Source organism: Protopterus annectens, chromosome 13.part0, assembly GCF_019279795.1.
Source record: "Protopterus annectens isolate FY-2018-M chromosome 13.part0, PAN1.0, whole genome shotgun sequence".
Classification (NCBI taxonomy): Eukaryota; Metazoa; Chordata; order Ceratodontiformes; family Protopteridae; genus Protopterus; species Protopterus annectens.
The window spans coordinates 544,210,644-544,224,870 of NC_056747.1; the positions used below are offsets into that span (position 1 = coordinate 544,210,644).

Here is a 14,227-nt window from a genome sequence, read left to right on the forward strand (position 1 = left end):
ATACTAATGTCCTGTTTTGCCTACTTGTGCTTTTCTCCTTTCAAACGGTAGTTCCGAGTCTGTCCCTGCCTTCTGTCATGAAATGCTTTTTAGAAGTCGTTTAGTCTTGACGTTCGTAATACTTATCCTGTTTCTAACCTTTCTAACCTCTACATCACTTTCCAGTGATCCTCCCCCTGTTCCTGTACTCCTTGTCTTTCCATTATAACTACCCCACATCTCAATGGAGCCACACTGGTGGAGCCACACTGGATTTATTTTTTGCCTTAATCCTCCATCAACCCTCAAAATCCATCCATTTTTATGGAGTCCAGTAATTTCTTCACTCCTTCGCTTTTTCTCCTGCTGTGTGTCCAGAGTATTTGTTATGGTACATATTATCTTGCCATAGTCTGCTCCCACTTGGTCCCAACATCCTGTCTTTGGGGCCCTTTCTACCTCACTCTTCATAGTCAAGAGTATGCATTAGTCTTGCATGGTCACTGTTTAGCAATGGAGCCCTGAGCTCTTCTGCTAAATCCTCCAAGGCTGAATACTTCAGTCATTGTGTTCTTTCTTTTGGGTTGCAGTGTTTTTGTTGGCTTAATTTCTTAACAATTAAACTGTCAAAAGAGGTCTGAATCAAAACACTCTTTTCAAAAACCTTCTTAAAACTGATGCAGGCATGAACACAAGTTTCCCATAAATTTAACTAAAGTGAGCAGCACTGGTCATTTCCTGAAGGCCAGCAGGACAGCATGGCATGTAAAGCTTTTCCAGGCAAGTTATCCTGTCCCCCTTATTGATGATGCTGTTGGACTAGGAACCCATTTCCAGATATCTTTTGCCACACAAAGTGCTCATGATGCTTAAAAGAGCCCAGGCTACCTTTGTTGCCAATTGTTTGAACTACCAAGTTCAGTAATATTTTTCTCATTACAAGCCACTTTTGGCTGAATTTCTGTTCCTTTTCACCATAAGCTGTTTCACTCCATTTGTAGGGCGTTTCCCTTTGTTTACTAATATTTACATTTTGTCATTTGTTGCTGTGTAATTTTGCCCCATATTTCTCAAGTTTGCAGCTGGAATAACTTCTGTCATCCCACATTGCCAGCAATATGTATAACATTGTACAGTTGATCATTTCTGTGTTTAGCATTCATACATATTTGGTTTATGTGATTTATGTTACTGTTCAGATGTCTAATCAGTTTTCAGGAGATTATTTTTTCAGGTGCTGGAATTGTGACATGTAAAAGTGTTATCCTTGGTTAAATAGGGAAAATTAAGTGTAAATAGCATAAAATGTCTAACAGTCTCCGATGTTAACCCTTCCCTCTGTCAAATATGAACATGCACCAGACATACATATGACAAACCCTTCAAACGTGGTAAATGCTTGGGTGAATCCTTTTCTGAAAGCTATATTTGTGCCAGTTTTGAACATTCCATTATTAAGGACCATAAAAAAAGGATGATACTGGAGAAGCTCAAGTCTAGGTCTCCTCCTTTTGAGGCTTATTGGTCAGACCTTCTCCAAGCTTCACATGTCAGCTTTTTTTCTGATCGTGTGGAGTTTAATTAAAAGGATCTTCCCTCTAAAGGTGAGGCCTCCTCGGCTTCTGTTATAAAACTTCAGCATGAGGTTTCCTTCTCTCCTTTGGGACTTAATTTCTTGCTGCTCATTCCAACATGGTAGCATCTTTGGTGTTCAGGTCCTAACCTTGAGACACTTTGAACCCTGTCCTCAAGGCCAGTCAGCCTTTGCAGCTCTGTGCTCATGGACTGGATTATAGGAGGATGCATCTGGTCTTAACAGTGCAGCGTATGTGGTGACGGGCTACACCCCCCAGTAACATCTGGGCAAGCTGAGCATCTGGTCTGTCACTTCTCTGCCTGTCCCAGGCTTTCCTCATTGGGTCATGTTCAGATTCTGGTGCACTTGAAGCCACTGATCTGTTTTTGCCAGCATCCACATTGGTGCAGCCCTTGGGGTTACATGCAGGTCTTCAGGACCATGGCTCCACATCTTGACTTTTCCCATTGACAGTGCTGTTAAGCATATTTTCTGAGCTTGGCATCTTTAGTTTTAGGGGTCTTTTTGATATTGGAGCTGGAGGTCAAGGTTGATCCAGTCCCCTTTTGCCCAGCCATTATAGCACTTGGCTTGACCTTTTGACATTGATGCTTTTGGTGTCAGCCAAGCTGTAAGCCTTGGGGGAGGCATGAGGCTGGGCTGGTCCTTGAAACTTTGAGGTAAGTCTCTGCAGCTTGACTTACGGCCCTGATTTTTGATCATGGGACTGAAGATGCAGGCCTCTGAAATATGCTTATTCCACAACATTGGTCTAAGTCATGGCTGAACCATGGGACCTCCAGTAACTCCATTGTTAGCCATCTACCCCTTTCTCTAAAGGGTAGAGAAACTAGGGATCTTCAGCAGGAAATTAAGGCCTCATGCAGATGAGTTTTGTCTTCCTTCTCCTTGGAACTTTCACCTCCAAAATCAGATACTGAGACATCGTGCAAAATGGATCATTCCTTGACTCTCTAAAGTCTTGATGTAGATGAAGTCAAGTGGGCTGGCTGTTTCTTCTTCCCACCTGAAAGCCACAAAGGTTAGAGATTTTAAAAATTAGTCTGGGAGAACTTGGACTTCTTCTCACACATTAGGCCTTCCCACCTGTCAGGTTCTCTTGGTGGCTTACTGTGGAAGCAAGAAGTGGTAGTCCCTATTCCAAACAGACATGACAAGATCCTCCTACATCTGTTCAGATGGACTCCTGGCTACCTTTAAAGGCTCCCACTCCTCACAGCTTAGCTGTCCATGCACAAAGTAAAGAATCATGTGCATTGCATGGGCTGGGGAAATGAGTCTGTGCATTCATTCACTTTATGGGGCAAAAACTACACATCCCAGATGCTTTTTCTAGATGGTCCTGGTTTAGGAAGCTGCCTGGAATCTGTATATTTGACAGGGTTACCATCAGACCTCCACCTATCAAATGTGTCAAAGCTAAACATGCATCAGACACACAGCATGGTATATCATTTGGCAAGAGCATCAGGCAGTGGCCTTTCTTTAATATGCCATACCAGGCTTTGTCTGCTTGTGCCAAAGAAATTAAGACCAGCTTTATGCTGTTTGGACCAACTGTAAAACCTAACTGCAGAAGCAAAAGGAGGAGAGTTCCCTCCTGCATTAAACTCAAGATGTCCCAACATGTTATCTCCTTGCAGTGGAGTCTGCATCAGTTATGGTTTCAACATTGCCAAGCACAATAAAAACAAAGGTTGTGGGAGGATCAGAAAGGTCATGGCAACTTCCAGTGCGAGTACCAAGCTGGACAATCAAAATGGACACACAGCCCCCCCCCCCATGGGGGGCCTGCAGTTAGCTACCAGAGACCTTGGTTTACTGTCTCACTCTAGAGGCAGTCAGGGTCACTTGCCTCCCCCTTCACTTGCCTCCCCCCATTTGTCTGCATGGATGAGTCCGAAGGTATAGGAAGTTGTGGATAAGTTCTGGAAGCTATACAATTTCACTGCTTTTCTTCCTAAGCGGTAGTTAATTATTTTGCCAGACATCCCACCCAAAGTGCTGCATCAAGCCTGATTCCAAAAAGCAATCCCAGAGGTTCTGCTAGATCACAAAGGGCTATGCTTTTACTCAAAATTTTCTTCATGGAAAACTAATGACTTCAGACCCATTCTTCAATTTCCTAAACTGGTGTGTTTCAAAGTAGCCGTTTCACATGGTCCTGTTAACTTCAGTCCTTCCTTGTGTTTGAGGCTGCATGCATTGTTTGGACATCCAAGAATCCTACATAGTCAAAGTAGCAAAAAAGTCAGGGAGGTTCTTTTGCTTCTGCATAGAGATAGTAACTCATTTTGTACTGTGCCATTTGGTTTCACCTCTGCTCCCAAAGCACTAACCAGGTGCATGTTAGTGGTTGCAGAACATGTGAGGCTGCAGGTTGCCTGGATCTTCACTAAATGGGATTCATTATTCTCCCAAGCATGTTTTCATATTTTTTCACATATAACCAGCTTGCAATAGCCCACCAAATTCAATATTATCCCAATAGATTTCCTGTTCCTCAAGGCCTACTTAATATCCATAGCCGGCTTTAGGCACCAGCAAACCCTGCAGTCGCTAGGGGCCCCCTGTTCCTAGGGGGCCCCCAACCACAGCAAGTTGTCTTACCTTGAGATTTTGTAACATGTCTGTCAAACCAACAAAAGCTTCGGTTATAGTAACAGTGTTTGTGTCAAGCAACAGGCTTCGCAATTCCATTAAATATTTTACCCCTGACATATTACCCCTGGCTTAGTTAAACTCTGTTACTGGACATTCAGTCCCCTAAAACTAACATAGCCAACTTTAGGTACTTGCAATACCCGTGGGTGCAAAGGGACCCTTTTAATCATCCTTGACTGTGCGTCGGGGCCCCACAAATTGCTGCTGGTTGGAGAAAAATGAGGCGAAAAATGCAGGAATTTCCTGATTATGCTCTACTGTGAACAGGTCTGTCCAATGACCTGTTAGGATAATGAACATAAGCAAGGTAACACTAGAAAGATCAAAGGTCAGCAGTCCAACTGTGAACAAGTCTGTCCAATGACCTGTTAGGATAATGAACATAAGCAAGGTAAGCGCTAGAGAGATCAGCCGTCCAGAGTGAGATCAGTGCAGACCTTGGATTGTAAGAAAAGCTGATGCTTCTAATCTTAAGGGATGGTTCTCTTTCAGGGAATTTTATAAACAATGACAGAACACCAGCAGCTACTAAAACTTTCAACTTATTTGCAGAAGAATTCAGTGTTGTTGTTGTTGTTGGGCTTAAAATCATGAACCAGTTCTAAATATTCCTCTAAATTAAAAAGTTAATAGTCTAACACCTTTTGCATCAGCTTTCATTTTTTTGGACAAGAAGTATAAAAGTCTACAGTCTGATTTTACTGACTGTCTGTAATTCTGAATGATTTACAAGCAAATCAAACTTTTTATAAAGGATACAGCAAAACTATAAGAAAAGTCAGGGAAAGAAAATAAAAGTGACTTACCCTGCTGCTGTTGACGACTGCTAAATGGCAGTAACTGATCATGTTGTGCCAGTACCAGTGTTGTACAATGTATTGCAATTTGCTGAAATAAGTACAAAACTGGTATTGTTATGGCTTATGCTTATGTCTGTGCGCATGTGTGTGTAAAAAAATATATATATATCAGTGATTTTATCTGTGCACACACCCACTAATGCTAGAATACAGACATTATTCTTCTGGGTAACAGTACAAAAATGTAGCTAATAAGTATTTTAAAAGTAATAAAATATATCACAGAACATTCAGACATTTAGATGGGGTCCTACACTATATATATGGGGCTCCCTTAATCATTCTCGACTGTGGGGGGCCCCACAAAAGTTGTTGCTGCTTGGGGAAAATTAGGAGGAAAAATTTATTAATTTTCTGATAACGCTCATTAACCTGAACAGGGGTGTGATATGACCCTGTGAGGATAGAGCTGATAATGGCCTCTGCTCTCAACTGCACCCATTCTAAAACCAGCCCTGCTCGTGTGTGTGTGTGTGGGGGGGGGGGTGTTCATTACTACTTTAATTGTCATCACAGTCAAACCTTAGATGTGTGCACATGCGGTCATTTGGGCTTAGGACAGTGTGGTCATTGTTTATTCTATTTTTCTACTAGACTTCAGAGGTATACAAAGGTTACTATAGTTTGTGCTGGGGCAGTGTACTGTCTAGGAGCAACAAAGTAAAATACATTACTGTGTGTTTTTTTTTTTTCACTTTCCTCACAATCACACTTCAGACATGTATGCAGGTAGCTGCCTTTGACTGTTCGGGTTGAGGAATGTGGAAGCATCTATGTATATGTATGTCAGCAGTCATTTGAAATGCATGACGGTAGAAATTTGAACCTCTGCTTTCATCCCAGTCTAACACCAGAGGGATGCATAGGCAGTCTTTTTGGGGGGTTATGGAGGCAGATAAGACTTGTGTATCCAGACAACAACAATTAGTTTACTGTGAGTTACTGTTTTGTTATCTTTGACCATTAGGCCTTTGATACAATTTATGCCTTCACTGAAAGAAAAAAAATAAGACAAATTATTTTCTTACTAATTTTGTTTTGGCCACCATCATTGGTTGGTAAAATGCTCTGAATGTATTTCAGAACATGCATACCCCAATGCTTCTGAGGGCTCTAGCTTAACTGAATTATTTCCTAAATGGTTATTACTTGGTCAGGAAATGTGTGTTGAAAGGATGCAAGGAAAACTAAAGCTGAACAGCAACACAATTTCTTTCCTTAATCAACATTTCTGTTCAAGCCATCATTGGATGAAAAGGCTGGAAAAAAAAACCCTTTAAAATGCACTTCAGAGGATAAAGGAAGTTATCGCTTCTCAAAAAAGCTGAAGAGTAAAGCAAAATGTGAGAAAAGGAAGAAAAAAGTAATGTGCATGGTATGGGGAGCCCAAGATGGGGGGAAAACAGGGGAAGACCTGTGTGTGTGTGTGTGTCGGTGGGGGGGGGGGGTAGTTGAAACAGTAGGCCTAGGGCACCATTTCACAAAGTCCAGACCTGTATATAGAGTTGCTGCAATGTATCTTCGGTGCAACTAAATGCCATTGACTTTAAATGATCATTTGTGAGATGGGACAACATAGTGTGATACAAGGGTCTGTTGTAATTAAGAGCACTGCAGCTACAGGTCAGTCTGTTATTAACTACTCCTAAAAGTTTGCAGCATGAACTAAAAGGTTGCTTAGGAGGGTTATCAGTGACAGGGTGATACGTAGACTGGAAGTGCCTAGGGGCCCCCAACTTGACATCTGCTGGGGGCCCCCAAAATGCTAACACCAGCCCTGTTAATATCTACTCTAACAAAACTTCTATTAAGATCCATCAATAAAGCACTGGCTGACCTAGGCAAAAGCAACAATAGCTCTGGGGACTCCATGTTTTCCATTTCTGTTGCAAAAGCATAGAATACCATGCCCATAGATATTGGGACCACTGAAAACAAAAATTTCAAACTTCTGTCCCATTTACATAGTTCTTGGTTATGTAATTGTTCTGACCCTGGGTAGCTTCACTTAATTAGATCATATCATATACGTTAACCTTCTATGAAAGCTTGCAGCAACTCCTTTCTGTACTTAATCAATGTGTGTTTACTGTACTAGCCACCAATGAATAACTAAATGTGTCCTTTCAACTGTATTTGTTGTAACACAGTGCTCCTTGTAGTATATTTAGTTGTTGGCTCTTTTTTGGCCTTGAAACTGTACCTTATTTGTACTGTACTTTAACACATGTATTGTTTTAACACATGTATTGTATTTACTGTATTTGCTGTACTAATCTTTGTGGGGCTTTTCTCCCCGGGCCTCTGCTAAAAGTGGGATCCATGCCCAGTCAGACTTTCCCAGTAAACAAATATAAAATAAATTGGGAACGAGTAAGTTTTGAACATTAGTCATTGGACACGTCTTATTTCTTCTGGAAAGAATGTTTTCTTACTGATGTATTTGGCTAATGCCAGCCTTTCACTGTAACATCTTTTAGTAGTTGTATTTTATTGGCAGTTAGTGTCACCTATATCTCTCCTTGTAGCAACCCTTCATGTTTTTCCAGTAACCTGTTCTGTTTAATCTATATGTAGTTCCCTGACTGATGCATACTTCATTTTCAGATCATATTTTTGTAAATTTAATTTGTGTTACTCGCAGTGGTACAGCGGTAGCGTTGTTACCTCATAGCAAGTGGTTCTCCCGTTCAATTCTCGGCTTGGCTTGGGAGTGCCTTCTGTGGGGAGTCTGCATGTCCTCCTCGTGGTTGGGTAGCGTTCAAAAGGCATGCGTGCATAAATGGGCATGCCTTCATTGAAGGTTGGGCATCAAGCTGGCACCTCGGCGTTTCGTAAAAATCTACTGCCAATCATTAGTGGACCAGAGTACCACTGTGGTGACCCCTTACCGGGAAAAAGCCGAAAGACAAACATTTTTGTAAATTTAAGTAATGGCCTGTGTGATCATGGAGGTTCCTTATACAGTGACATTTTGAGTATGCTTGCCAAGGGTTTTGTAATCTGTTTCCAATTTCACTAATCTGCATAGACATTTACGGGAATTTGTTTATTCGGATAATGTGGCTTAATACAAATATTTTTATTTTATTTTTTATTTTACATTTGTTGACCGGGCTAGTCTAGCTGGATATATTTCCATTTTCAGTAGTGGCCCGGGGAGAAAAGCTCCACCATAAAAAAACATAGGCAATGAGACATATTGTTAATAAACACATTGAATAAACATAAGAAAAAAATTAGTAATATAAAATAGTAATAATCAATAAAACTAGGAGATAAAATTAACAAAAATAAGGCACACCAACAAAAAGGTCATGACTAGAGTTAGGTCAGTTTCAAAGCTTCTAACTTAATTCAAACAGGCTATGCCATAAGGCTCCTACTATAATAAGAAAAAGGAACAAGTGGATAGAGAAGGAGAAAAGTGTAAGGTAAAGAGAGAGGGAAGAGACAGTAGTCAAGAAATGAGAGAAGGAATGAAAAGGACAAACAATAGGAAAGGGAGAGGTAAGAGAAATGGGTCAGAGCATAGAGGGACAACAAGAGAAAAGAAAGGTGATTGCTAGGTGTTCAGCACAAGATAGGGTAGAAGGTCCGGAGAGGGTGGGGTGTTCAGCACAAGATAGGGTAGAAGGTCAGGAGAGAGGGAGAGAAGTCAGTCAGGTGTATCACAAGAGCAAAGCCAGTGGTTTTGGAAGTACAGTTTGATTTGTTGTTTGAAGAGAGGTAGGGATGTGATTAGAGTTATATCACTAGGTAGCAAATTCCATATTCAGCCTACAGTATTAGTGAATAAAGAGTCACCAGCTAAGTTGTGAGCTTTTATGGGTTTGGTCAAGAGTTTAGAAGAGGAGCGAAGGGAGGTAAGATTGTTATAAGGGAGTAAGAGTTGTGATAGAATAGGGGTGTTATCAGGTTGGTACAGAATTTTGTGGGCAATAGTAAGTTGTGAGATTATAAGATGATTTTTTAGTTCTAGCCAGCCTAGAAGTTTCAAATTAAGGCAGTGATGGGTTTTGAAAGGGTTACCAGTGGCGAAGCGGGCAATGTTATTGTAGCAAGTTTATTTAGGTTAGTTTTCTTGAGGTTAGTGAAGATAGAGGCATAAAAGAGAGTGGATATGAGGTGGGAGTGGGTAATAGTAGTTCTAGCAGATGGGGTGAGAAATGGCTAATACAGTATAAGGATCCAATCTTTCTGTTTACTGATTTAATGGTGTTGATGTGTTGATCAAAAGAGATTGTTATCAATGGTTATGCCTAGCAGTTTAGTTTAGATGATTGTGTTGTTGTTTGACAGGATGGTGAAGTGTAATGAGGAGGTACGAGTGGTGGGGGTGAAGAGGAGGAGTAGTTTTTTTAGCATTAAGGAAGAGGTATCGTCTAGTAAACCAAGTTTCTACTGTGTTGAAGACGTTTTGGGTTAGTGAGATTAGGTTAGAAGGGGAGGATGCTGAACAAATAATAGTGGAGTCGTCAGCGTATTGAATGCAGGTGGCTTGAGGAATTACTGAGTGGAGATCATTAATAAAGAGGGAGAAGAGAAGTGGGCCAAGAATAGAGCCCTGAGGGACTCAAACAGAAACTGGCAGTAAGGAGGAGATGTGGCCGTCCCAAAGAACGGCTTGTTTCTGAGATATGAACTAAACCATTTTATAGTAAGTTTATCAATTGAGAGGGATTCAAGAATATGAATTAAAGAAGAGTGGTTAACCGTATCAAAAGCTTTTGAGAGGTCAATGAATAGAGCAGAAGAGAAAAGGTTATTGCGATTGCTGTTGGTATCAACAAAGGAAAGGAGGGCAGTAGTGGTGCTATGGTGGGGTCTAAAGCCATGTTGACAGTTAGCTATAATATTGTGTAGGGAGAGATACTGTACAAGTTGCTGATGAATACATTTCTCCATAATCTTTGCTAAATGTGAGAGAAGTGCAATAGGTCTAAAGTTAGAGAAGTCAATATAGTTACCGCCTTTGTGTAGAGGGATAATATGAGAGACTTTCCAGATGTTAATAGGTTCGTACTAGGCTAACTGCCCTTGCGAGCCATTTTAAGCCCCATCCTTATCCCCCTTGACTCAACCTGCACCCTGTGTTTGTAAAGGCAAACACCTTGTACCCATAGGCCTCCCCACCCAGTTGTCAGGGATGGTTCCCTCTTGGATGGTCCTATTTATAAGTATACTTATTGGTTATGCAATTTCTTTGGCTGCCTTTTGCAGAAAAAGGGAAAGGAAAAGGAGCTTATCGGCAGAGGGGGTGCAGGGTTTCAGTTTGGAGATAAGTCTATGGATGAAAGAGGTAGAGATAGGTTGTAGAGAGAAGTTGTAAGAAGAGTCTACTAGATTATTTGGAGGGTAGAAGTTATTAGTGTTCAGTTGACTAGCAAGAGATTGAATGGTTTCAGTAAAGAAAGAGTTAAAAGCATTTGCAGTTTGGTGAGGGGTGTCTGGGTCAGCATTTAGTGGGGAGGGAGTTTTGGCAGTTCCTAGGGAAATATCCATCTTGTATGTCTTTACAACAATGACCATGCTGGTTACTCATTCTTTTGACTCTTATTTCTTAGTGTCTGGAGTCTTCATGTCCTTCAGCTCTTGTTCTAATTTACTTTTCTGGGAGAACAGCATGTTTTATCTGTATGTAATTTTTCTCCTGGCAAGCTACCTAAGACTGAGACTAAATCCTCATAGCCATGCAGTAGCTCAGTGCTTTGGCTTTGCATTGTATTTGAGATGCCTTTTACAGTGCATATGATTCGCTCTTCTGACTGTGACAACATACAGTCTTTGCTTTCGTACTTGTAATTCATTTTACCATTCCTAACTTCACAGAAACCAGACAACCAAAAATGTTGGGAGAATAGTAGATCTACTGGGGGGAAAAAAAATCCAAACTTGTTATAGTGACATGTCAGCAGTTTATGTCCTAATGGTGCTACAAGATAGCCAGACTAAGTTCAGTGGACACTCTGGTCTCTTGGGTATTTCAGTCTCAAAGCTTTAATAGTATTTTCTGATGAGGTATCAGTCTACACCAGTATTTCATTTTAAATTGCACATTATAGACCTTTATTTCTAAGCATCCATTTCCAATTGGCTGGAGTGCCTTCTGTGTGAATGCATGTCCTCCATGTGGGTTTCCTCCAGGTGCTCCATTTTCCTCCCACATTCCAAAGACATGCTGAAGGTGGATTGAACACTCTAAATTGGCCCTAGGTGTCAGTGCATGCATGTGCTTTCTGTGGAAGGTTGGGCACCGAGCTGGAAACTTGACACAGTAAAACTCCACCGCCAGTCGTACTGAGGACCGTCATGCTGTGGTGATCGTTAATGGGAAAAGCTGAAAGTAAAAGACCAACCAACAGTCTTGCCTTATTTATTAATGCAAAAAAAAAACATGCAGATGCGTTTGAAAGCAATTGGTTTTGTTTTTACACGTTTGTAAAATGCTGCTTTCTTGCAAAGATTCTACCAGCTTGAATGAGCTGGTGAGGTTTCTTGTCCTGTTTCTAGATGCACCTGCTGCAAATCTGTATTTCAGTGATGCAATTTTTGACTCCATTGGAGCCCTTATGTACATTGCTTCATTGCTTGATTATTTGCTTTATTTTCTCCTTTATTGCTCAGTTCTGCCGTGTGTGCTTTTATTTACATACCTGTTCATCATTTAGCTGATCTTCACACCATAGCTTTTGATGCTGCACCTACCTGTCTCTCAAAAACCTGTGCTTTGTTTCATAACTTGCAACACCAGTTATTCCACCTCTGTCATGCAGCTCCCTGAGCTCCATCTTTGACTCTCCGTTTCAGTAGCATAAGAATGTACATGGCAAATTCTTTGTCTGACAGGAATTACAGGGTTGGGAGGATGGCCTAATGGTTAAGTTGTTTGCCTTGCAAACACAAGGTGCAGGGTTTGAATCTCACAAGGGATATTTGGCTAGGCTTAAAATGGCTTCCAAGGGCAGTTATCTTAGTACAAACCTATGAAAAAAAAATACTGATTTTTTGAGTACTTGTGAAACCCATAAAGGTGTTAAACCGTTTTTTAATGAACAGAAAAAATCAGGATCACTATACACTGTACCACTTCAGATATTTTCAAAACACTTGGCATGAAATCAAATTAATAGATGCAAAACCATTTTTTTGTTTGGTTTCCTTCTTGCATTATTAAATCATCAATTTGTCAATGACATGCTTACACTTGGCATGAAATCAAATTAATAGATGCAAAACTTCCATTTTTTTGTTTGGTTTCCTTCTTGCATTATTAAATCATCAATTTGTCTGACATGCTTGTGAAATTTTTCAAAATCTCCACCCACCCTTTTTTCTAAGTGCTAGATATGTCAAAAGGAGGGAGACTGTGGTCGGTGCTTGTGTGGGATTCTGTTTAATGTCAAAACTTTGGATGTAACAAGGGGGTGTGTGCATGTCAGTATGTGCAAGGATTTGCAGCTTAAAGTTGGAGAAGAGTATGGATTTAGTGTTGGGCATGTGTGCTGCTGTATGTGGTCTATGTAGTGGTTTTGTTACATAAAAGGTTTGGGTAAGGTGTAGGGTTGAGATTGGGGCAGTGTGTTTCACATCAGTAACATGGGGCTTGCAATGCCCTCACCCACCCTTACTAATATATACTAATCCTAATCCCAACCCTAGATAAAAATCTTTCCATAACACTAACATTATTCAGACTGTCTGAAGTCACTGGTAGGGTTTTGATTAATCTGCCATAGAAGGAAACCATTTGTTTTCATTTTGATTGGTTGTACTTTGCAATTAGGGCACTTTTGATGTGCCAGCATTGTAATGCTTGAGCGAGCATGCACACACACTCCTATACACTTTGGTTAAAAGAATTAAATGATTCAAGACTTGGATCAGAGGCTAGAAAAAATGTCTAAATTTATTTATTTAGAATGTTTGTTTTTTTGCAACATTTCCAGCATTGCATATGACCACTTCCCAATTAGGGTACATTAAGCACCCTTACTCTTGTTAGCTGCTTCTGATCTGCACCATAAACTGATGACCCTTCTCCATGCTTTGTAGATAGAGGTGTAGACAAGAGAGGAGTAACTTTAGATAGAGGTGTAGACAAGAGAGGAGTAACTTTAAATTGGTGCAAGAGCTTTTTGCAGTCAGCGGTCTGATATTGATGGGCATCTGTAGAAATGCCCTTACGTTTGGCTCACCTAAAGTGCTTTGCAATTTTATTGCTTTATCCCTACTTCATATAGTTAAATATTTGTGAGTGCAAGAGTTTTTTTACAGAAGTGCAGAATGAGATTGGATACTACAGGTGCGCACCACTTGTGCTGATTCAGAGACTTTACTTTCATTTGCAGTGTTTGCTACTTTCTAGCATAGAAGTGTGAGACAATGTAGGAATGATTCCTACTGCCTCCTATCTCAGATATATGCTTTAATTGCACCTATCCCTGAAATTGCTTGCATTAGCACAATAGAATGCTCTTTTTTTTTAGTCAGTCTAGAAAGATTTTTGCTGCTATTAATTAATTGCTCATCCGGAATTATTCTATACATGTAAAGTAGGTTACATAGGTTCCTGGTTTATCTATTTTCAACACTTAAAATTCCTAATTTTTGCTCTTTATTACTATTAGTGTTGCAATTCTGCTGTACTTGGCCAGAAAGTACAAGGTTCCTGATCACTGGTATCCTGCCGACTTGGAAAAACGTGCAAAAGTTGATGAGTTCATGTCCTGGCATATTACTACACTCCGTCAACATACAGGAAAAGCTTTCTGGCTAAAGGTAATCAGCTTGGGCTCAATGTGACTTGTCTTTGCTTGTTGAACTTCCTGAAGTTAAGCTTACCTGACTGCTTCATCTCAAAGCTTTTATGGGACTTCACACAGGTGTATGTCTGTGTGAAATTCTTTTTCCTAAGGTGCATTGACATCAGAGTCAAAGGGGCTGCATTGCACAAAGCAGTCTTATATGGGAAGCGGGTGGATTTGCCCTCCATAGAAGACAAAGGCTCAAGATTATGTGAATGGTGAGGTACTGTTGTGAGAACAGTATTCACACTGTATTACTTGAGCTGATCGTCATAGCTGGAGAGAGGGATAGATGTCACCTGGATCAGGATAACAGCAGC

At 40.6% G+C, this 14,227-nt stretch overlaps 1 protein-coding gene across 1 annotated transcript in view; it reads left to right on the forward strand.

Moving 5' to 3' along the window:
* The window catches only part of LOC122787458 (glutathione S-transferase theta-1-like), a 62,403-nt gene that overhangs the window by 27,850 nt on the left and 20,326 nt on the right, over window positions 1–14,227 (forward strand). The window contains exon 3 of the mRNA XM_044054189.1: window positions 13,731–13,881. Within this exon, the coding sequence (XP_043910124.1) occupies window positions 13,731–13,881 (151 nt within the window). The remainder of the gene's footprint in view (window positions 1–13,730; window positions 13,882–14,227) is intronic.